At 36.4% G+C, this 24034-nt stretch overlaps 2 protein-coding genes across 12 annotated transcripts; both read left to right on the top strand.

Moving 5' to 3' along the window:
* Positions 1–2273: 2273 nt before the first annotated feature.
* On the top strand, positions 2274–10060 carry LOC107625074 (putative pentatricopeptide repeat-containing protein At5g52630). 3 transcript variants are annotated; one of them, XM_088504888.1, is made up of 8 exons: positions 2274–2715; positions 3373–3679; positions 3814–5916; positions 6199–6221; positions 7859–8015; positions 8415–8556; positions 8823–8999; positions 9277–10060. In XM_088504888.1, the coding sequence occupies exon 3, from the start codon at positions 3890–3892 to the stop codon at positions 5669–5671; it is 1782 nt and encodes a 593-aa protein (XP_088361014.1). In that variant the 5' UTR covers positions 2274–2715; positions 3373–3679; positions 3814–3889; the 3' UTR covers positions 5672–5916; positions 6199–6221; positions 7859–8015; positions 8415–8556; positions 8823–8999; positions 9277–10060. The 3 variants fall into 3 exon arrangements, with proteins under 3 accessions (XP_088361014.1, XP_088361015.1, XP_088361016.1); XM_088504890.1 differs by lacking the exon at positions 3373–3679 and having other exon boundaries at positions 2340–2715; XM_088504889.1 differs by having other exon boundaries at positions 2337–2715; positions 3373–5916; positions 6199–8015.
* Positions 10061–13689: 3629 nt separating this feature from the next.
* LOC107625075 (putative pentatricopeptide repeat-containing protein At5g52630) lies at positions 13690–19850 on the top strand. Of its 9 annotated transcripts, XM_088503479.1 has the most exons (6): positions 13690–13864; positions 13999–15964; positions 16367–16389; positions 18067–18221; positions 18620–18880; positions 19168–19850. In XM_088503479.1, the coding sequence occupies exon 2, from the start codon at positions 14067–14069 to the stop codon at positions 15846–15848; it is 1782 nt and encodes a 593-aa protein (XP_088359605.1). In that variant the 5' UTR covers positions 13690–13864; positions 13999–14066; the 3' UTR covers positions 15849–15964; positions 16367–16389; positions 18067–18221; positions 18620–18880; positions 19168–19850. The 9 variants fall into 9 exon arrangements, with proteins under 9 accessions (XP_088359605.1, XP_088359601.1, XP_088359604.1 ...); XM_088503475.1 differs by having other exon boundaries at positions 13690–15964; positions 17043–18221; XM_088503478.1 differs by having other exon boundaries at positions 13690–15964.
* The last annotated feature ends 4184 nt before the right edge of the window (positions 19851–24034 follow it).

A 24034-nucleotide genomic window follows, 5' to 3' on the forward strand; every position in this document is an offset into this window, starting at 1 on the left:
TATTGGTCTATGAGTCTATGACATAGTTGTAAGAACCGGATCGAACCGACGGTTCGATCGGAAAACTGATGAACTGCACCTAACCGGTCCGGTTAGTCATTTTGATCGGATAAAAAATAGAACCGGATAAAATCGGTTTGAACCGTCCGATTTTGATAAAAACCGGCGATTTTTGTGTAACCGGCCCCCTTGCCCCCTTCCCCCTAACCCTAAATCCCCAAAAGCCAAAACAGCAGTCCAAGTTTTCCTCAGCTGCTCAGCACACCATACATAGTTGATCACCGCACCTCACCTCACCTCACCGTCGGCCTGTCGTCTTCTTCCTCCCCTCGTCACACCAACACTCTTCCTCGCAGTCTCTCTCAGTCTCGAAGACTCTCTTCCTCTGCTTCGTCTTGCTGGCTTCATAGTGTGTCCGAGTACGTCGAGTTCGTGGCTCCGCGTCTCTCGTCGTCGTCGTCGCGTCTCCTGCGTCACTGCTGCGGTGCTACCTCTCCGTCGCTGCTGCAGTGCTGCCTCTCCGTCGCTAGAATCTGTCTCATCCAGGTTGGTCTCCAAACTATGAAATCTGTTCTCTGTTTTTTTTAGTTATTTAGTTGGATTTTAATTTGATTAAGGGAGTGAATAACTGATAGGTTAATGGTAGATTGTTGATTATGTATATATTGTTGAGTTATAACTTGTTATATTGTTGAACTAGTTGATGGCAGATTGTTAGATTTTTTTTTTCAGAATTGTAGTGGTTATGTTTGTTTTTATTGATGTAACATTGCTGTGAATTGATATTGCTGGATATGAAAATATGGAAATATGGAAATATGGATTATGTAACATTGTTTTTGTAATACCTGCTGTTTTATACCATTGCTATTCTATATTGTTTTAGAATGTCTTCAGCCAATACACCATCCTCCACGGCTCCTTGCTCCGTCAGCGTCGGCGCGTCCTCTCCGTCCACTGCCTCCTCTCTCGGATTGCTGGATTGCTGGATTTTTTATTAATTTTTCATTATGCCATTATGCCTGTTTGCTTTAGAAGAAGGATTGCTGGATTTTCTAGCAATTTTTGTCGGAGTTATTTGCTGTTGAACTATTATGCCATTGTGCATCTGTTTAGTGTAGTGACTCTGAGTCTTTTGGTCGAATTATTTGCTGTTGAACTACTATGGTGTTGCTTTTAAATGCGTGTTGAATTAAATGGTTGTTTTCAAGTTGAATGCAACAATTTTACTTGCGAGTTAAGTGCTTGTTATCCATTTATCAATTTCTCATGGTTGTCTTAGTTAGGTACCAATCTTGCTCATAATTTAAATCATTCGGCAGATTTAGGCTTGAAAACATGTCGGCAAAACTGGTTTTATGTCCAAAACGGATTTTAGTGAATGCATATATGGTTGCTTTTGTCTTGCCTAACAGGAACCCTTTGAATTGAACTGTTGGAAATAGGTTATGCTCCCAACATTGAACAATTGATGTGAATTTGTATTTTGTAATAACTGTTAACCTTTGCTATTATATTTTTTAGTTACGTGAAATCGGTTTTACCGGTTCAACCAGTGATTTATCGGTTGAACCAGTAAACCAATAAACTAGTAATATGACCGATTTGATCACCGGTTCGGTTCTTACAACTATGATCTATGATGTTGAACAATGAGACTCTTATTTGTTGTGGTGTCTCTAGTTGAATAAGTTGAAAACTAAGAAATATAGACCATCCTGTTTTTTCTTTTAAATTATTGTAAGGTGGAAACTCAGGTGCAGTCGACTTCACGTGAAGTTGATACCTGAGAGTTAGATGATTTGACTGATTTAACTAAATTTTCATCTAACGACTCTCAAATATCAACTTCACGTGAAGTCGACTTCACTTGAGTTTTCACCTTATTGTAACGAATAGCGACAATGATGATGGTAATGGACTAACGGTGATGGTTATGGTGACGATGATGTGGTGTGAAGAAACGATGACGTTTTGCTTATTATGCAAGGGCCTATTAGTCTCGAAAAGCCAAACCATTTTGTTTAGATGCTCATTCCATCCTTTGACCATTTTGTTAACAGCAATGTTCTGAAAATCGGACTGGATCGGTCGGTCGAACCGATTCAACCCAGAACGGTAAAGAAAACGGTCCGGTCTAGTATAAAACCGTCCAATTTAAAATCGTTCGAGAACAGCTGAACCGCCGGTCTGGCCGAACCGGAAGCCGTCCGATCTGACTGAACCGGAAGCCGGCAGGTTTGCAAAAAACGACGTCGTTTCCTTTCTTGAAAGGGAAAAGACTGCACGCGTTATCCACTTTTCTCCCCTCTCCAACTCCTTCCTTCAGCAAATGCCCCACCAATCGTTGTCGCCGTCTGTCGGAGTGAGAGACTGCTGCCGCCGTCCGTCGCACTCAAGAACTACCGTCTTCGTGCTCTCGGGCCTCTCGCTGGATCCTCCGCGTCGTGTGCTCGCATTTCGCCTCTCTCCTCTGTGCTCGGCTGCTCGCGCCTCCCTCCGCCAGTGAGTGCTCGAGCTGTGCGCGTTGGTTGCTGCTCGTCGTCCGTGGTTGTCTCTGCTGGATTCTGCCTCCCAGTGTCACTCGAGTCTCGTCTCGGTCACTGGCATCTCGTGGTTCGTCTGTCTCGTCGCCGATGGCAGAAGCAACTCGTGGAGTTGTCTCTTGCTTCATCGCCTTCCGTGTGGTGGTCGCCGACTCGCCGTAAACCGTTGGTGAGTCCCTGCACCATCGCTTCCCTGTTCTCTCTTTTCCAGATTTCCCTTCTCCCTGTATTTTTGCATGTTGCTGAATTGCTAATCAATAAATTTGCCTTGTTGCTGATCTAAATGTTGCTGTAAATCGGGACTTTACTAAGATTTGTTAAATTTGTTGCTGTAACTTGAATTTGTTGCTGACCAGTCACAGAATCATAACAGAATGCTCAGTCAGTGCTTGGTTGATTGGCTTTGCTCACTGATTGTATTTGATGATAGATTTTAAATTGATAACTTCTAAATTTTAAATTTGCACTGCCCATGTTACTGATTCACTGTTCCTTCAGTGCTTTTTGTTGTCGTTAATCATTGTGATGAGCTTTGTTAAAATTGGGTTGAAAAATGTTAATCTTTCTTCATTTTTAATTGTTCTTAACTTCTGTTCTTATTAAAAAAATTGCAATTGGTGATCTTTTGATTTATTATATGCTTCATGTTTTTAATTTTACTCTGCTTCCAGTTTATGATAACTGTGATGCAATTATTTAGTTGGATAACTGATGTAATTATCGAGTTCAAGAGATTGAGTTTTTTCGTTCTCATTATTAGTAAGACATGGATAGTTTAGAATTTTCTATTTCTTTCCCTTACTTCTGAAGTTCGTTATTTCAAAAGGTTCAGTGTTGGCTTCAACTTTCAAATGGGAATTGGGAGCTGGTGAAGATAATAACATCTTCTGGAACTGAGTCTGTTGTTTCACTGCCTGATGTGAAAGTAAGATATGATCTAGAATTACGATAGTACACAGTGATGTTTGTTCCATTTGGCTGGACTTAGTGAGACAACTGGGCGATGTCAGCCGTCACCATTTGTTAACCGGTTCCAGGGACTAAATTGTATAACACTATAACATCTTTGATGGTCAGGGGACCGATCTGACATTTCCATATCGTTGAAAGAGGTTTAGTCATTTGAAAAAATGGTGAGAGAATGGAATGTGTATTTACTCTTGATATTAAAAGGTTTCTTTGTTCGCAAACCTATTAAAGTTAAAACAAGTTTTTTGTTTGTAAAATGGTTCAAACTGTAACATTTTTCTGTTGTTAACTACGTTAGGGAAAACCGGAAAACAAAAGAAATTACAATCTTGTTGAGCCACAAGATGCATGGTGATGCTGCACCTGTTTGAGCCATGCTACCAATAGCAACTGCATTGCACCCAAACACCCAAAGCTTTGAACAACACTACCGGAACCTTTGCAACACGCTCTTGTCCCTCACCCATTCTCGCTCCCTTCCAAAGGGGCTTCAGCTCCACGCCCATATCCTCAAGACTGGCCTCAACTCCGTTCCTTTCCTCTCCCATCACCTTATTAACTTCTACTCGAAAACTTGCCTCCCCCACTTCTCCCACAAAGTGTTTGACGAAAGTCCCCATAGAACCCTCGGCACATGGAGTTCCTTAATCTCTTCTTTCGCCCAAAATGAACTCCCATTGCTTGCTCTACACTCATTTCGCCGCATGATCCTTAATGGGGTCCGTCCAAATGACTACACCTTCCCTAGTGCCACCAAGTCATGCGCCATATTGGGCGATCCCCACGTCGGAGAATCAGTGCATTGTCTCGCCCTCAAGACTGGGTATGTGGTTGATGTGTTTGTTGGGAATTCCATTGTTGATATGTATGCCAAGTGTGGCAAAATTTGGTGTGCGAGGAAGGTTTTTGATGAAATGCCCGAACGAAATGTTGTTTCTTGGAGTGGGATGATATTTGGGTACGTGCAGATGGGTGAGGATGAAGAGGCTCTGGGATTGTTTAAGATGGTGATGGCTGACGCAAATGTTAGGGTTAATGATTTTACTTTGTCTAGTGTTTTGAGGGTTTGTGGAGGATCCACATTGCTTGAGTTGGGGAAGCAAGTACATGGATTGTGCTTTAAGACGAGCTTTGATTCGTCGAGTTTTGTGGGGAGTTCATTGATTTCTTTGTACTCTAAGTGTGGGGTTGTGGAAGGAGCTTACCTGGTTTTTGAGGAGGTGAAGGATAGAAACCTTGTCATATGGACTGCAATGCTGGTTGCATGCGCTCAGCATGCCCATACGAGTAAAACATTTGAGCTCTTCAAGGAGATGGAGAGTGTTGGGATGAAGCCTAATTTCATTACCTTTTTGTGCATGCTCTATGCTTGTAGCCACACTGGGTTGGTTGAGGAGGGACAGTATTACTTTGAGATGATGAGAGGCTATGGCATTGAACCAGGGGTACAACATTATTGCACAATGGTGGATTTGCTTGGCCGTGCAGGGAAGTTGCAGGAAGCAGTTCAGGTGGTTCAAGAGATGCCTATGCAACCAACAGAATCTGTCTGGGGAGCTTTGTTGACGGGGTGTAGAATACACGGGAACACTGAATTGGCATCATATGTGGCTGATAGAGTTTTTGAATTAGGTTCATTGAGCGCAGGCGTTCATGTATTGCTCATTAATGCTTATGCTGCTGCTGGTAGATGGGAGGAAGCGGCAAGGGCAAGGAAGATGCTGAGGGATCGAGGAATAAAGAAGGAAACTGGTTTGAGTTGGGTGGAGGAAGGGAATAAAGTTCACACGTTTGTTGCCAGGGATAGGTCTCACGCAAAGACCACGGAAATCTATAAGAAGTTGGAGGAGTTAGGAGAAGAAATGGAGAAGGCTGGTTATGTTGCAGACACATCTTTTGTGCTGAAAGAGGTGAGAGGCGAAGAGAAGAATGAGACTATAAGGTATCATAGTGAAAGGTTGGCCATAGCATTTGGCCTCATTACTTTCCCGAAGGAGCGACCAATCAGAGTGATGAAGAATCTGCGTGTCTGTGGCGATTGCCACACTGCAATCAAGTTCATTAGCAAGTGCACTGGGAGGGTGATCATTGTGAGGGACAATAACAGGTTCCACCGGTTTGAGGATGGGAAATGCACTTGTGGAGATTATTGGTGATCATAATGATGCTGAATGACATTAGACTACTGATAACAAAGTTGGAGCAGTTCATGACTATAATACATCGTTCTTGAAGAACTGTTTTGTCGTTTGAACATTCTTGTCCTTTAGTGGAAAGTTTCCTCTTTGCTTGGGAACGTTACCATCTAGCTTGGTTCCAAAGGATCTATGTAGCAGCGTCCAGCAGTTTCCGGTTTTTGGTTGCATGGAGTCATGGACAAGGCATTTTTCTTTAAGCAATTGTATGCTGTAGATTGATCAAATGTTTCTTTTACTATTATTATTCTTAGTTTCTTACTCCTCAATTTTGTCGATCAGATTCATAAATTCACTTGAGATTAATTAATTACTCTGCCATTTCAATATTTTACAGCTTATTTAGCAATTATTATCAATTGTCTTAGTAATCAACAAAAAGTTTTGGCATAAATTAATCATTCAACTACTCATGCAATTACCTTTACATAGCATACTATTTGCATCCTTATTCAACTACTCATGTACTTCTCTCTTCTGTGATACAGAGCAGTGGATAGTGGATACTCAGGTATGATATTCAGGCTTCCACACCCTTGTTAGTCTAGCTACTTTTTGCATTAATTGTATGAAATAAGAAATTCAGCTATTGTCTTATTGACCACTTTCTTGATCAAACCTTCCTTAGTCGTTTTATCCACAAGATTGGACCATAAATATTTTCGATGTGGTTAAGCCAAAGTCAGTTTCACGTTTAATATGTACTACTATTAGATACAACTTCTTATAATGATATTCCAATTGATTTACAAAAAGGATAGGAATAAGGATCTGGTTTATAATAAATTCAGATATTCCTCTCCTTATGTTACCACATAATTGTACATGTGCAATAATATGCTACTAAAGATAGGATTTTTGGCATCTTTCTGTTATTGAATTTTTGTATATTTTATTTATTTTCATTTCCTTCTAAGCTATGCATTGTGGCCAGCATCTCTGTATATGCATCTTTTCTTTTCCAATTATTGCATCTATATTCTTTGTGTCTTTTTTGCTCTGTTTAACAAGTCTTCTATGGTATCGGAGCTCCACTTTGGGGCTCTGCTGATACCTTCACCATGCTAAAAAACACTACACACATCTACTCATTCTATACCTGGCAGAAGTTTTCTCACTGACCCAGTCTCTGATGTCACCCAAAGTCCTTATAGCCCCTTCTGCACTCATCCTAGTAAGACTCTGTTCACATGTAATCCCAGATATTTGGGCTGTCTGTGGTTTGTCGAGCAAGGCACACTGCCCTCCGTTAACACTGTTGCTACCTCATTCTTCTGTCAGTGCTGCCGTCTTGACATCTCTTGCTCAGAGTTTAACTTCCAATACAAAAGGTTGACCTACAAGTACATGAGCGCTATTTTACACTAACCCAACAACAAGCTCTCTTGTCCCTCTGAAAACTAATGTTTCTAGCTCTTTGGACACCACCAAGCCCACAAACCATCTTGCTTATTGCTCAGATCCATCAGAGGCCAAGTTTGGTAGCCCATTTTCACAAATCAATCATGTATATTCTTTTAATATTTCTGATTTCATTCCACATAATTGTTTTTCAGTTTCTTCAATAATGGTTCATGAATTATTGATTCTGGTACCATAGGAACACATAACTTCTTTACTAAAATGTTTTCACACTTATCATAAAATATCCAGTTTATTTTCATCTTCCAAATAATAGTGATGGAAACAGGTTTGGCTTGGTTTATAGGAGGAAAGGTAAGGAGTTGATGGGCTGATTTTTCACTGCTTAATTCCTAATTGTTGCGGAATGGCTGTTTTTTTGTCCTTTTAAGCTAGTTTAGCAGGTTTAGGAGCAGTAGTGCTAGGCCTAGCTGCTGCCTATAAAAGCTAGGGGTTAGTTTTTTGTTAGAAAATTATGTAAAAGTGTTAGTTCAGGAGAGGAAAAGTCTGTATTCCAATAAGGGATTGTGATTTATAATCCCTAGTTCATCAATAAAATCCCCTAATTTTGCTAGTTCCTTGATCCTATCAAATTGTCATGTTAATCATGGTGCTGTTGCTTTCTCACAATCTGACCTAAACTCATTCTCATGTCATTCATGTTATTCTCGTTTTAAAGTTAATATTCATGTTATCTCCACTCTCCCTTGTCAATTACTATTTTCGGATGTATTTTGCAAATTACAGGATGCGAGATTGTTGAGGACAATTGGTTTGGCTAAACAAAAGGAAGGATTATATTATCTCATTGTGAATGCTATGAAGGACAAACCCACAACCACATTTTAGGTCCCAACTTATTAAATAATGCCATTACCACACCAATGACAAACAAAAATATATGGTATGATAGGTTAAGACATTTATCTGGAAAACGTTTGAACTTTACTTTATGAGCAATTTCCATTCATCTCTAGTCAAAATGTGGAACCTTGGGATGTTTATCACCTAGCAAAGTAAAAGAAATTGCTTTTTTCCCCTGAGTGTTACTAATGCTTTCCAAATTTTCTATTTAATTCATTTGGACATATAGGGTCCTTTTCCTTTTCCCCAGAATTTTCATTTATGGCTATAGGTATTATTTTTAGCAGTTGTTGAATGATTTTAGTAGATACACTTTGTTAACTTTGTTAGAATCAAAAGCGGATTTTCTTATTAATGTTCAAAACTTTTATATATTTCATCATTTTAAACTTTTATATACAATAACTATCATGCTTCTCATTGTTATTGTGTGTTACAGCAACATTTCAGGTTCTAGCGGTGGAAAAGAGCAAAAGATGTACAATGCATGGCGTGTTGGGAGCGTCTCCGCAAAATGTTTGTCGACATTCGCAACGAGGGATCTCCAACTGATTGTGATAGAACCAGCACTAGCAGAATGGGTAAGTTTTATTGCTGCACAAGGATTTCCAATTAGCACTCCCTAGAAGATTCTACACAGTTGGAACTACCAACTTAGGGAGAGGGATTCTCTCCAGTTTCCAACAGAATTCATAACAGAAAATGCACAGTAAACTAAAATAACTATAACCTAGCTATTTATAGGCAGTGAGTAATAGAGTCTAACAATATATCAGCTAGTTGGACCATGCTAACAACTTCTAAAACTGCCACTTAACTGCTACTTACCTCTCTTTTTGTAACACAGTCCAAACTTGTTAGCAGTAGACGTTTTTCTATCAGATTGGATTTTCGATGAAATTCTTGCACAACTTAGGGAGTATTGGGCTATGGAGGAATATGGAGATACGATGTCCAAGTCCAACACAGAAGAATCGGTGCACACTTGCAGCTCCACTATGTATGTGGTCACGACCAAAATATGGTACGTAACATATAATTAATCGGTCCTAAACATTATGTTCATCTATATAAGACATGTGTATGGTTTTTTGTTTTTGATTTGATATGAAATTACTTCAATTCTCTTGTTATGTGAGGAGAGCGAGCTCTTTGAGAGGGCTCATACCAAAAAGGAGGACCGTAGCAAGTGGGTTAATAGGTCCTCCGAGGAGACACACGTTTAATATCTCATGTTTTACATTAACTATATATAACTATCTATCTAGCTAATACTTTTATGTTTTTTCTATATATGTCAGGACCGCTTTGAGGAGAACATGGTGAAAGCCACCGACCGTGCCACACAAGTTGCTGCAACATAGATTCGCCCTCCATTTGAGAGGAGGTGGGGACACAGACGGTTGTTAGACGCAACTGTGGGAGGGTGTATATAGTCGGATGAGTCAACACAGCTACTACACCAGGATTCTATGATGCAGCTGGGACACCAGATGACCTATACATCGCCAATGAACCGGAAGATCTGAGGGATCATATTAGCCTACACAAGGAGATGAATTAGCAATTGGAGCAGCACAGGATGAGGTATGAAAAGATGGATACCATCAAGAGCAAGTTGAGTGGAGGTAGACTCATCACAGGCAGCTAGAGGAGATCACTCGCCTCCAGCACATGGTTGACAAACAATATCAAGAGTTCACTGGTTTGGAGAGCACAGTATGTCAGATCTACAACTTAATGCAATCGATGCAGAGGCAGAGCGACTCTCCCGCAATATTCCTATGCCCTTGCACCTTCTTTCATGGCCAGCGGTGCCTCACAGTTGCTGCAAGCTGATGATCCACTACCACCGCCACCACCTTGACGCCTTAGCCATTGGTAAAAAGCAACAGCCTTGTAGTGTTACTCCATTATTTTTCATATTTTTCAGATATGGATGTCTAGTTGAGTTTTGATAAGCCTACTTTACTATAGTTGTTGGTTGGTAAACATTTTATCTTTAAATGTTTCGTACTAAGTAAAAAGTGTTTCACTTATTAGTTAAACAAATTAATTTTAAAAACGGTTCGGATTTAGATTTTAGAATGTTTTGTTTTATTTCTCTTTTTTGGTACCTTTAATAGCAAGTTAGTTTTAAAAAAACGCTATATTTTTTACTTTTTAGTTTTTATAGATCATATTAGCATTTCTTACTCTTATATATCCTCTAAAGGTAATGTAAGTTGGAGAATAACACGTGAATATGTGATTAAATTCTTATTATGTCTAATGCTCTATATGTGTCACATGTAAAGATCCTTGTACAGACCAAGAAAATTTTACTAGCAAGCACAAAATAATATGCAAAAGTAATTTAAAAAAATCAACATGAATATATTTACGTATTCAAAATTTAAAATATATTAATCAAATTTCTAGTAATTTAAATAACTCTTAAAAAAATATATTAATTTAAAAGTATTTTTTTCATTTTATTATTATTATTATTATTATTATTATTATTATTATTATTATTAATAATGCCTTATGATGCATTTTGTCTCCATCAAGTCATATTTTTACTAAATATTTTTTATATAACACAAGAAAATATAGCTCAATAGTTAAGGAATTTATAGAGTAAAACTTGGACGAATGAACTTCGATTTTTTTATTATAATTGTATAAGATAGATAAAAAAAATATTTTTTTTGGTAAAAAAATATATTTAGTCAAGAGTGAAGATTGTAGTTATATTTTGAGAGAAGTGTGTATTATACTTGATGTCTTTTATTTTTTTTATGAGAAAATCTTAAAGACCAATAGAATTTATTATTTTTAACCAGTATTTTTAGTTAATAATCTAATTTTTTTTAGTTTAATAATATATTTTTAACTCATATTTTTAAATATTATTAATTAATTATTGGCCAAAAATAATAAATTCTATTAATTCTCTAGTATTTTTCTTTTTCTATTATAAAGAGTACAATCTTCATTCTTCACTCAATTTTTCTCTTCATCGTAACATTACCGATAAAAAAAATTGTGAAAAAGACAAAAATTCTAATGAAACTACCACAATCTAAAAAGTTATTCTTATTCATCAACTTTTCATGTTTTAGTAACTTTATTTGTATCTTATAATAAAATAAATAGTATCAATTCGGTATCCAAAAGATTAAACCATTGATAAAAAAAAATTTCAATGATTTAAAAATAGGACAAGAAGAACCAATAAATATTATATTTTTTTAAGTAATAAAAAATTTTTATATTTAACAAATAATTTATCTATTAGATCTAATTTATTGTGAAAATATTTTAATAAATATTTAGATAGTGCACAAACAAATTCAGAACAAAATTTGATCTTTTTATTTTTCAAAAAAATGTGATCATTTACAATTAAAAAAATTAAAAAATTTTACCTGACAAAAAATTATCAAATTTTAAGAATAAAAGGATCTTATTTTTTAATAATATTTATAAAATTTTACTTTAAAATTTGATCTTTAAAGTCGGTTTTTAGAATATATATTTAATATTTAATTTTTTTGGGTTCGTTTTGTCAGCTATGCGAACTTTCAAATACCATTTTGGTGGTTTGCTATAAGATAACTAATATAATTGAAAAATCACTACTAGGGATAGAATACGGAAAATTTATCATTTTAAACAGATAACAGAATCAAAGAATCGATCCCCTCACACAAGTTTAAATGTATGTTTAATTTTAGTTTTATCACTGTTCTAAACTGAATTATTTAGTACACAGTAGCACTAATTAGAATTTGATCCGCTCAAGGTTGGAGTCATTCAGAACGTTGTTTCTTATTATTATTATTATTTTGTTTTTTCTCCTTTTCTAACGTATTAAGAAAAGGTAATTTACACATAAGGAACTATTTATTAATAAATAAATATGAATAATAACATTATTATTAGTTCACACAAATCAACATAGATCACTTGTCTTTTGAATGAAAGCGCTTTCTAGTCCAAACTAAGCTTATTTGATTTGTTCAATCTCATTTTCGCTATATAGTTTTCAACATGAAATTCAAATTCAAAATGCATTCAAAGTCAACCCAAAGAATTCTTCTAAACGAACCAAATAGCTAAGCTAGGAGAATATAATATAATTATATAACATACAACACCCTCTATAAATATGTACTTGTTTGTACTTTGTAGACACACAACATCATCAAATCCATCATCCCATCAACTCTCACAAACTAACTCTCTACCATTATTATTCTTGTACCTTTCAAATTCAAGACAACATATATATACATCTATAAAGTACACTAATTATATATTGTGTTACATATATTTTTTTCCCTTTGAAACCTGCTTATTCAATTCACATATAGAAACATTATTTCTTGATATTAATATTAATTTTTCCATTTTAAAATCTTGAACCCAAGTACCCAACACATTTGTTAGGAAGTGTTCCATTTTCAAGAGAAATTAATTAAATATAATGTCTCTCTCTAGCAGTTGTTATTATAGGAGGATCCTCTTGATTGCTATTGTGATTATGTTGGTAATTTTGGTTGCAAACCCTAAATTTGGAGAAGCATGGAGGCCATTAAAAGAAGATGGGAATTTGATTCAAATGCTTCAAAAAGGATCTCCAAACCCATCAAAGGGTGATCCTACCAGTGGCTAATGGACAAGGACATGCATGCATGTTAAGAAGAAGCTAATTAATTTTTCAATTGATTATTGTTTAAATTAAGTATTTGGTATTAAAAGTAGGAGTATTCATCTTTTAATCTTTTTAGTTCCCATTTACTTGCTGGGAGTGGAAATATTGTTAAATAATTAACATACGTGCATATTCAATTTTAGGAAATCAATAAAGAAGTTGTATATTTAACATTCTTTTATTTATATCACAACATGTTACTTTCAATTTTTATGCTTATATGTATTCATTATAAGCAAATTTTACTTGCAACAAATTCCTGAATAATGTTCGATTTAGTGATCATAATTGAAGAAAAATTCATCGTTAAATTCTTAATGGTTATGTAAATCACCAATCTAATTGATTGCAAAAATGTTGATCACTAATAATTAGTGACTCATTTTTAAGTAACGACGACTTAAGCTATTATTAATATGTATTACAGTAATAAAAATAAAGTTAATTGAAGAAAAAAACTAATTTTAGATCAGACATATTTTTTTTAGGTTTAATTATTCTGTTGACCTCTATAGTTTTGTAAAATTTTTAATTAGGTCCCTATACTTTTTTTTCTTTTTAATTAGATTCCTGCACTAATTTTTTTTTTCAATAGAGTCTCTACATTTAATTGGTAGTAATTGACTTAATTGTATAGAAATTCAATTAAAAAAAAAATTGGTGTAGAGACTCAAATAAAAGAAAAAAAAAGTGTAGGACTCAATTGAAAAAAAAATTAGTGTAGGGACCCAATTAAAAGGAAAAAAAATATAAAGACTTAATTAAAAATTTTACGAAACTATAGGAAGAGTAATTAAACTTTTTTTTATTATATTGATTAAATTGAACTAAAAAACTAAGTTTTTAAAAATTATTTTTTATTTTAAATTATAAAAATTAAATCTTAAATGATAGTCTTAAATTGAAAAAAAAATAAATTTTTTGACAAAAAAATAATTAATATTAATTTTGTGGTGTGGTGTGAAGAAGAAACGATGACATTTGCTTATTATGCAGGGGCTATTAGTCTCAAAAAGCCAAACCATTTTGTTTAAATGTTCATTCCATCCTTTGATCATTTTGTTAACAGGCCATGTCAGCCGTCACCATTTATTAACCGGTTCTAGGGACTATAACATCTTTGATGGTTAGGGAACCGATCTGACATTTCCATATCGTTGAAAGAGGTTTAGTCATTCGAAAAAATGGTGAGAGATTGGAATGTGTATTTACTCTTGATATTAAAAGGTTTCTATGTTCGCAAATCTGTTAAAGTTGAAACAAGTTTTTTGTTTGTAAAATGGTTCAAACTGTAACCTTTTTCCGTTGTTAACTACGTCAGGGAAAACAAAAGCAATTACAATCTTGTTGAGCCACAAGATGCATGGTGAAGGTGCACCTGTTTGAGCCATGCTACCAATAGCAACTGCATTGCACCCAAACACCCAAAGCTTTGAACAACACTACCGGAACCTTTGCAACACGCTCCTGTCCCTCACCTATTCTCGCTCCCTTCCAAAGGGGCTTCAGCTCCACGCCCATATTCTTAAGACTGGCCTCAACTCCATTCCTCTCCTCTCGCATCACCTTATTAACTTCTACTCGAAAACTTGCCTCCCCCACTTCTCCCACAAAGTGTTTGACGAAAGTCCCCATAGAACCTCTACCACATGGAGCTCCTTAATCTCTTCTTTCGCCCAAAACGAACTCCCATTGCTTGCTCTACACTCATTTCGCCGTATGATCCTTAATGGGATCCGTCCAGATGACCACACCTTCCCCAGCGCCATCAAGTCTTGTGCCATATTGGGCAATCCCCACATCGGGGAATCAGTGCATTGTCTCGCCCTCAAGACTTGGTATGTGGTTGATGTGTTTGTTGGGAGTTCCATTGTTGATATGTATGCCAAGTGTGGCAAAATTTGGTGTGCGAGAAAGGTTTTCGACGAAATGCCCGAACGAAATGTTGTTTCTTGGAGTGGGATGATATATGGGTATGTGCAGATAGGTGAGGATGAGGAGGCTCTCGGATTGTTTAAGAGGGTGATGGGTGAGAAAGATGTTGGGGTTAATGATTTTACTTTGTCTAGTGTTTTGAGGGTTTGTGGAGGCTCCACATTGCTTGAGTTGGGGAAGCAAGTACATGGATTGTGCTTTAAGACAAGCTTTAATTCATCGTGTTTTGTGGGGAGTTCATTGATTTCTTTGTACTCTAAGTGTGGGGTTGTGGAAGGAGCTTACCAGGTTTTTGAGGAGGTGAAGGATAGAAACCTTGGCATGTGGAATGCAATGCTGATTGCATGTGCTCAGCATGCCCATACAAGTAAAACATTTGAGCTTTTCAGGGAGATGGAGAGTCTTGGGATGAAGCCTAATTTCATAACCTTTTTGTGCATGCTCTATGCTTGCAGCCACACTGGGTTGGTTGAGGAGGGCCAGTATTACTTTGAGATGATGAGAGGCTATGGCATTGAACCAGGGGCACAACATTACTCCACATTGGTGGATTTGCTTGGCCGTGCCGGGAAGTTGAAGGAAGCAGTTCAGGTGGTTCAAGAGATGCCTATGCATCCAACAGAATCTGTCTGGGGAGCTTTGTTGACAGGTTGTAGAATACACGGGAACACTGAATTGGCATCCTACGTGGCTGATAGACTTTTTGAGTTGGGTTCATTGAGCTCAGGCGTTCATGTATTGCTCTCTAATGCTTATGCTGCTGCTGGTAGATGGGAGGAAGCGGCAAGGGCAAGGAAGATGCTGAGGGATCAAGGAATAAAGAAGGAAACTGGTTTGAGTTGGGTGGAGGAAGGGAATAAAGTTCACACATTTGCTGCTGGGGATAGGTCTCACGCAAAGACCACGGAAATCTATAAGAAGTTGGAGGAGTTAGGAGAAGAAATGGAGAAGGCTGGTTATGTTGCAGACACATCTTTTGTGCTGAAAGAGGTGGGAGGCGAAGAGAAGAATGAGACTATAAGGTATCATAGTGAAAGGTTGGCCATAGCATTTGGCCTCGTTACTTTCCCGAAGGAGCGACCAATCAGAGTGATGAAGAATCTGCGTGTTTGTGGCGATTGCCACACTGCAATCAAGTACATTAGCAAGTGCACTGGGAGGGTGATCATTGTGAGGGACAATAACAGGTTCCACCGATTTGAGGATGGGAAATGCACTTGTGGAGATTATTGGTGATCATAATGATGCTGAGTGACATTAGAATACTGATAACAAAGTTGGAGCAGTTCATGACTATAATATATCGTTCTTGATGAACCGTCTTGTTGTTTGAACATTTTCATCCTTTAGTGGTAAGTTTCCTCTTTGCTTGAGAACATTACCATCCAGCTTAGTTCCAAAGGATCTATGTAGCAGCGTCCAGCGGTTTTCGATTTTTGATTGCATGGAGTCATGGACAAGACATTTTTCTTTAAGCAATTGTATGCTGTAGATTGATCAAATGTTTCCTTTACTATTATTATTCTTACTCAATTTTGCCGATCAGATTCATAAATTCACTTGAAATCAATTAATTACTCTGCCATTTCAATAGTTTACAGCTTCTTAGCAATTGTTATCAATTGTCTTAGTAATCAACAAAAAGTTTCGGCATGAATGAATCATTCAACTACTCATACAATTACCTTTACATAGCATACTATTTGCATCCTTATTCAACTACTCATGTACTTCTCTCTTCTGTGGTTGGACAGAGCAGTGGATAGTGGATACTCAGGTATGATTTTCAGGCTTCCATATCCTAGTCTAGCTACTTTTTGCATTAATTGTAAGAAATAAGAAATTTGCCTATTGTCTTATTGACCACTTTCTTTATCAAACCTTCCTTAGTCGTTTTATTCATAGGATTGGACTGTAAATATTTTCAATGTAGTTAAGCCAAAGTCCGTTTCACGTTTAATATGTTCTACTATTACATACAATTTCTAATAATGATATTCCAATTGATTTACAAAAAGGTTAAAAATAAGTATCTGGTTTATAATAAATTCAAATATTCCTCATTTATTTGTTATCACGTAATTGTACATGTCCAAGAATCTGTTACTTAAGATAGGATTTTTATCATCTTTCTGTTATTAAATTTTTTGTATATTTTATTTGTTTTCATTTCCTTCTAAGCTATGCGTTGTGGCCAGCATCTCTATATATGTGTATAATTTCTTTTCATCAATTATTGCATCTATATTCTTTGCGTCTTTTTTGCTCTTTTATGGTATCGGAGCTCCCCTCAGGGGGTCTGCTGATACCTTCACCATGGTAAAAAACACTACGCACATCTACTCCTTCTACACCTGGCAGCAGTGTTCTCACTGACCCAGTCTTCTTCTGCACTCATCCTACTAAGACTCTGTCCACATGTCATCCCAGATATTTGGGTTGTCCGTGGTTTGTCGAGCAAGGCACAATGCCCTCCGTTAACACCGATGCTGTCGTGCCTCATTCTTCTGTCAGTGCCGTCGGCGTGACATGTCTTGCTTGGTGTTTAACTTCCAATACAAAGGGTGACCTACAAGTATATGAGCCTTATTTTACACCAACCCAACAACAAGCTCTCTTGTACCTCTGAAAACTAATGTTTCTAGCTCTTTGGACACCACCAAGCCACAAAACCATCTTGCTTCTCGATCAGATCCATCAGAGGCCAAGTTTGGTAGTCCATTTTCACAAATCAATCATGTATATTCTTTTAATATTTCTGATTTCATTCCACATAATTGTTTTTCAGTTTCTTCAATAATGCTTCATGAATTATTGATTCTGGTGCCATATATCACATAATTTCTTCACTAAAATGTTTTCACACTTATCATAAAATATCCAGTTTATTTTCATCTTTCAAGTAATTGTGATAGAAACAGGTTTGGCTTGGTTTCTAGGAGGAAAGGTATGGAGTTGATGGGATGATTTTCACTGCTTAATTCCTAATTGTTGCAGAATGGCTGTTTGTTGGTCCTTTTAAACTAGTTTAGCAGGTTTAGGAGCAGTAATGGTAGGCCTAGCTGCTGCCTATAAATGCTAGAGGTTAGTTAGTTTTTAGTTAGTTAGAAAATTCTGTAAAAGTGTGTTAGTTCAGGAGATGAAAATTCTCTCTAGTAATTGAGGAAAACTCTGCACGCCAACTAGGGATTGTAATACAATCCCTAGTTCATCAATAAAATCCCCTAATTTTGCTAGTTCTACAATCCCTAGTTCATCAATAAAATCCCCTAATTTTGCTAGTTCCTTGATCCTATCAAATTGTCATGTTACTCTTGGTGCTGTTGCTTTCTCACAATCTCACCTGAACTCATTCTCATGTCATTCATGTTATTCTCGTTTTAAAGTTAATATTCATGTTATCTCCACTCTCCCTTGTCAATTACTATTTTCGGATGTATTTTGCAAATTACAGGATGCGAGATTGTTGAGGACAATTGGTTTGGCTAAACAAAAGGAAGGATTATATTATCTCATTGTGAATGCTATGAAGGACAAACCCACAACCACATTAGGTCCCAACTTATTAAATAATGCCATTACCACACCAATGACAAACAAAAATATATGGTATGATAGGTTAAGACATTTATCTGGAAAACGTTTGAACTTACTTTATGAGCAATTTCCATTCATCTCTGGTCAAAATGTGGAACCTTGGGATGTTTTTTACCTAGCAGAGTAAAAGAAATTGCTTTTTTCCCTTTAGTGTTACTAATGCTTTCCAAATTTTCTATTTAATTCATTTGGACATATAGGATCCTTTTCTTTTTCCCCAAAATTTCCATTCATGGCTATGAGTATTTTTTTTACAGTTATTGAATGATTTTAATTGATACACTTTGGTAACTTTGTAAAAATCAAAAGCGGATGTTTTCGAATTAATGTCCAAAACTTTTATATATTTCATCATTTAAAATTTTTATATACAAAATCACTATCATGCTTCTCATTATTGTGTGTTACAGCAACATTTCAGGTTCTGGCGTTGGAAAAGAGCAAAAGATGTACAATGCATGATGAGTTTGGACAGGAAAGTGTCTCCGCAAGATGTCTGTTGACATTCGCAATGAGGGTTCTCCAACTGATTGGATTTCCAATGAAATTCTTGCACAACTCAGGGAGTATTGGGCTATGGAGGAATACGGAGATACGAAGTCCAAGTCCAACACAGAAGAGTCGTTGCACACTTGTGGCTCCACTACGTATGTGGCCACGACAAAAAAATGGTACGTAACATATAATTAGTCGGTCTTAAACATTATTATGTTCTTCATCTATATAATTCATGTGTATGTGGTTTTTTGTTTTTGATTTGATATCAAATGACTTCAATTCTCTTGTTATGTGAGGAGAGCGAGCTCTTAAAGAGGGCTCATACCAGGAAGGAGGACCGTAGCAAGTGGCTTAATAGGTCCTCTGAGAAGACTCACATAAGTTTAATATCTCATGTTTTACATTAACTATATATAACTATCTATCTAGCTAATACTTCTATATTTTTTCTATATGTCAGGACGCTTTGAGGAGAACATGGTGAAAGCCACCGATGAACGTGCCACACAAATTGCTGCAAGGGTCATAGAATCGCCCTCGATTTGAGAGGTGGGGACACAGATGGTTGGTAGATGCAAGCGTGAGAGTGTATGAAGTTGGATGTGTCAACACTCAACACCACTACTACACCAGGATTCTATGATGCAGCTGGGACACCAGATGACCTATGCATCGCCAATGAAACCGGAAGATCTGAGGGAGCAGATTAGCCTACAGAAGGAGATGAGTTAGCAATTGGAGCAGCACAGGACGAGGTATGAAGAGATGGAGGCACACTACCATTAAGAGCGGGACGAGTGGAAGCAGACTCATCAAAGACAGCTAGAGGAGATCACTCGCCTCCAGCACATGGTTGACACACAATATGAAGAGTTCACTGGTTTGAAGAGCGCCATATGTCAGATCTACAACTTCATGCAATCGATGCCGAGGCAGAGCGGCTCTTCCAGCAATGTTCCTATGCCCCTTCCACCTTCTTTCAAGCCCAGCGGTGCCTCACAGTTGCTGCAGGCCAACGATCCACTACCACCACCACCACCTTGACGCCTTGGCCATTGGTAAAAAGTGATAGCCTTGTAGTGTTACACCATTATGTTTCACTTCTTATTAATTAAGTAAAATAATAAATGTTAATTTTCAGTTTATTATATTTTATATTAATGGTTCAGATTTATATTTTTAGGTTTTGGAATGTTTTATGTTTTGTTTCTCTTTCTTGTTACCTTTAATAGTAAGTTAATTTTAAAAAAACGATGTATTTTTTATTTTCTCTGGAGTATATTAACAGGTGCATATGTGATTAAATACTTAAAATATGTCAAATGCTCTATATGTGTCACATGTAAGATTCTTGTACATCAATGACAATAAGAAAAGTTTACTAACAAGGACAAAATAATATGCAAAAATAATTTTAAAAAATCAACATGAATATATTTACGTATTTAAAATTTAAAATATATTAATCAAATTTCTAATAATTTAAATAACCCATCAAAAAATATATTAATTTAAAAGTATTTTTTCTCATTTTATTATTATTATTATTATTATTGTCTTATGATGCATTTTGTGTCCATCAAGTAATATTTTTACTGAATATTTTTTATATAATACAAAAAAAAAGGAAATTATAGCTCAATATTTAAAGAATTTATAGAGCATAACTTGGAGTTGGATAGATCAACTTCGATTATTTATTATAATTGTATAAGAGAGACAAGAAAAAAAAATTCTTTGGCGAAGAGTGATATTTGGTCAAGAATGAAGATTGTAATTATATTTTGTAAGAAGTGTGTATTACACTTGATGTCTTTAACTTCTTTTTTTCTATAAGAAAAGTTCAAGGACTAAGACAATTTATTATGTTTGACTAGTACTTTTAATTAATAGTCTAATTTTTTTAGTTTAATAATTTAATAATATTTTTTGTTCACATTTTTAAATATTATTGGTTAACTACTGACCAAAAATAATAAATTGTGTTGATTCGGTAGCATTTGTTTTTTTTCTATTATAAAGAGTGCAATTTTCACTCTTCACCCAATTTTCTTCTTCGTCGTAGTATTCGACAAAAATATGTGAGGTTGACAAAAATTCTAATCAAACCACCGTAATCATTTTAGGTATAGACAATCAAATATTTATTTTCTTATTAAGTGATTATTCAACAAATTTTTTTTTTTTCATTTAATTTGCATAGTTGATGATATTCTATAATATCTGTTCATACCTTGACCCAATAATAAGGCCCAAACGAAGGGCCCAATCCAAAGGATTGAGCCTCGTTCTATACCGACCTCCTCCCTACGAAGTCGGTTCTTACCACGATTTACCCTAAAGAAGTCGGGGACGAAGATTAGCTGGCAGATAAACACTCATTCAAATGAGTAACTGCCCCTAAAATCTCTCTACCCACTTCCAGGAGCCATATCTCAACTTCCCTAAGATAAAGAGACGGTTATCCACCTTTGAAGGTTCTGGTAGGCTTAGAGAAGGGGGTTGAATCTATGCCTTCCTTTTAAGTTGCTGTTATTACCCTTTTTTAAACAAACTTTCAATTCCAGTTCTGTTTGAACTTAGCAGCGGAAATTTATGAGACAATTTATTTTTGTCTCATGAATATCAGAAAACAGAACTCAGCAGAGAAGAGAAAAGCTAACACGAGCAAGTATCCTGGTTCGGTTGCCTTGTGCTATGCAACCGACATCCAGTCTCCTCCACAACTATGGAAGAATTTCACTATAGTTAACAGTATTACATACACCAATTTCACAGGATTGACCCAATCCTTTCACACTCAAGTTCTAACCTAACTTGACATTGGCTATGCTAATACCTAACTATTCACTCTTAGTGCTGACCCAACTAAGAAAGGGATACCCAACAGGTACAAGATACAAGACACTTAATCAACCTAAAGAAATCTGAAAATAACTCTAGGCTTTTCTCTCAAGTGTATCACTCAGCATTTTTCCACTCATGGCTTTTACTTGAGCTTTCTCACAATGCCTTTTCTCACAAGAAATTACAGAAAGATAAACTTAGAAAAGTACATTACAATCAGTAAAACATGAAGGAGATTGACTTCATCTACAGCCTCTATGCTATGCGAAAAATCAGATTAGCAAGCCTCTGATTCAGTTCATCATACTGGCGGAATGCACCTTTGATTAGGTTACACTGTCCAGTTAGTTGAACTTCTTCAAAGAGCTCTCTCAGAACAAAACCTCTATTCACTGGTTTTCTCTCTTTGCTTTCTGAATGAACAGCAAGCTTCTTTTATCTCCTTGCATGTGGCTGAGTTCTTCTTCCAAGGTCAGCACCTTGAGCCTTGAGCTTCAACAACTCACAGATTCACTTTTTCACCTTAATCCTCAGAGAAGAAACTTTCCCTCTGACTTCCTCATTTTGACCGAAAGCCACAAAACAGTAACCATGGAAATCTTCTCATGGTCAACCAAATCTGAACCATAGAAATGCAACTTGGTCCCCAAGAATCTCTTGTGACCGTGGATTTGTAGCAGTGAAGAACAGAGATCAACTTTCCCTTGAATGCCATTTTCGGATAGTGCAGAGAGTTGGGAAGGGATGAAGATCTGATGCATGCAAGATGAGATGGATTACCTTTAACTTAAGCTTGATTTGGATTAGATTTTCTGCTTTAGCTTCTGTGCTTCAAGCTTAGTTTTTCTCTTTCTTGCTTCTTTGGTTACTGGCTTATGGAGGAAGCTTTTCTTCTCTTTCTTACTTTTTGTGAAGTTGATTTGACTTAGTTAGAGAGTAGAAGAACGTTGCACTTCAAGAGGGAGAAGACTTCAATCTTACAAAAGAAGCCTTGTGAGATGGATACGGGTTTGGATTGAATTTCCATAAAGCAACCCGGTTGGCCCATCAGATCCTTTGGCTTTGTTTCTTTTGGGCTGAGCTTGATTATTTTCCCATCAGCCTTGTTATATTTTTATTATACCATTTGGGCTGCTTAAAAATGAATTTGGCCTGCAACACAAAATAAATAATTAGCAACATATACTTATTAATTTGAACAACTCTAATTATTTATTTTGCCAAAAATAATGTTTGTCATCACTAATTAATTTAGTTAATTTCTTAACTCAACAATCTCCCCCTTTATGACAAACATGATTTAAGCAAATAATCAAAAAGGAAGTAAATGAGTTTGAGTAAGGTTTAGAAACTCCCTTTGATTTTTGTCATTTGTTTTTATGTTGCTCCCCCTTTCCTTTTCAAAAATTGCTCCCCCTGGATTTATGCTTTCCTCTTTGTTCCTGTTTCACATTGTTCTTAAAGAGAGCATAATGAAGAGCTATGCACAATTTATCTTGTACAGGGAATATCAAATGAGCAACATCACATAATTAGCCCAATATCAAGCTAATATTATCAGCATCAGTATTCAGCATGTAGAATTAAATTTTAGTGCAGCAATTTGACAAAAATTTCAAAAGAAAAACTGATGGCTGCATCAATGCCAAAGTATGCTTATCCCCAAAATATGCTTATCCTACTATTACTCCCCCTTTTGTCATCAAGGGTGGACGACTGGCAAGATCAACAAAAACATCACTATAAACCCTGCAAGAAAGGTTAGTGCCCAGTCCAAAATACTAACTAAACTACCAAAGGTGCAGTAATATCCAGAGTTATTACAGTCATCCAAAAAGAAACAGTTCAAAAGTACTAAAAGAGCAGAATTCATGAGACAAAAAGAAAGCAGCAACAACAATTTTTATGAGACAAATCCTAGGCATCAGAACCATTCCCCTCCGAAGCAGCTTCCTCTTCAGCATCCATGGCAATGTCTTCATCATTTTGAAGGTTGTCAATGAAAGTAATAAGTACAGCCACCCTATCCCTTGATTTCTTCAGAAAGTTCTCATGCTTGCTAGCCAGCTTCCTTTTCTCTTTGCTCAATTCAATCAAGTGATTCGATTGGGAGACAAACTCTTGAGCAACATCCCTGACCACATTCAGCAGAGTGGATTTCTTCCCAGTGGAGATGGAAGTACCCTCAGTGGAAGGAGTAGTAGAACCATCTGGAATGAACTCTTCATCATCATCATCATCATCTAGAACCACTCTCTCAGATCGAGTTGGTCCTTTTTGCTGTTTCACTGAACCACCCCCTTTTAGGTATGAATGTCTGTTTTCATAATCCTCATTTGACAGGTCAACACCAAAATTCTCAAATATGCAAGTTAAAAACATGCCATAAGGTAGTGCTTTATCTTTTATACTTCTAACAGAATCAAACATGTATCTAGCCATCAAGTAGACAAAAGAGATTTCAGTTTTAGTGATTAGAG

Source organism: Arachis ipaensis, chromosome B2 (assembly GCF_059453495.1).
Source record: "Arachis ipaensis isolate K30076 ecotype BB chromosome B2, ASM5945349v1, whole genome shotgun sequence".
In the NCBI taxonomy this organism is placed as follows: Eukaryota; Viridiplantae; Streptophyta; class Magnoliopsida; order Fabales; family Fabaceae; genus Arachis; species Arachis ipaensis.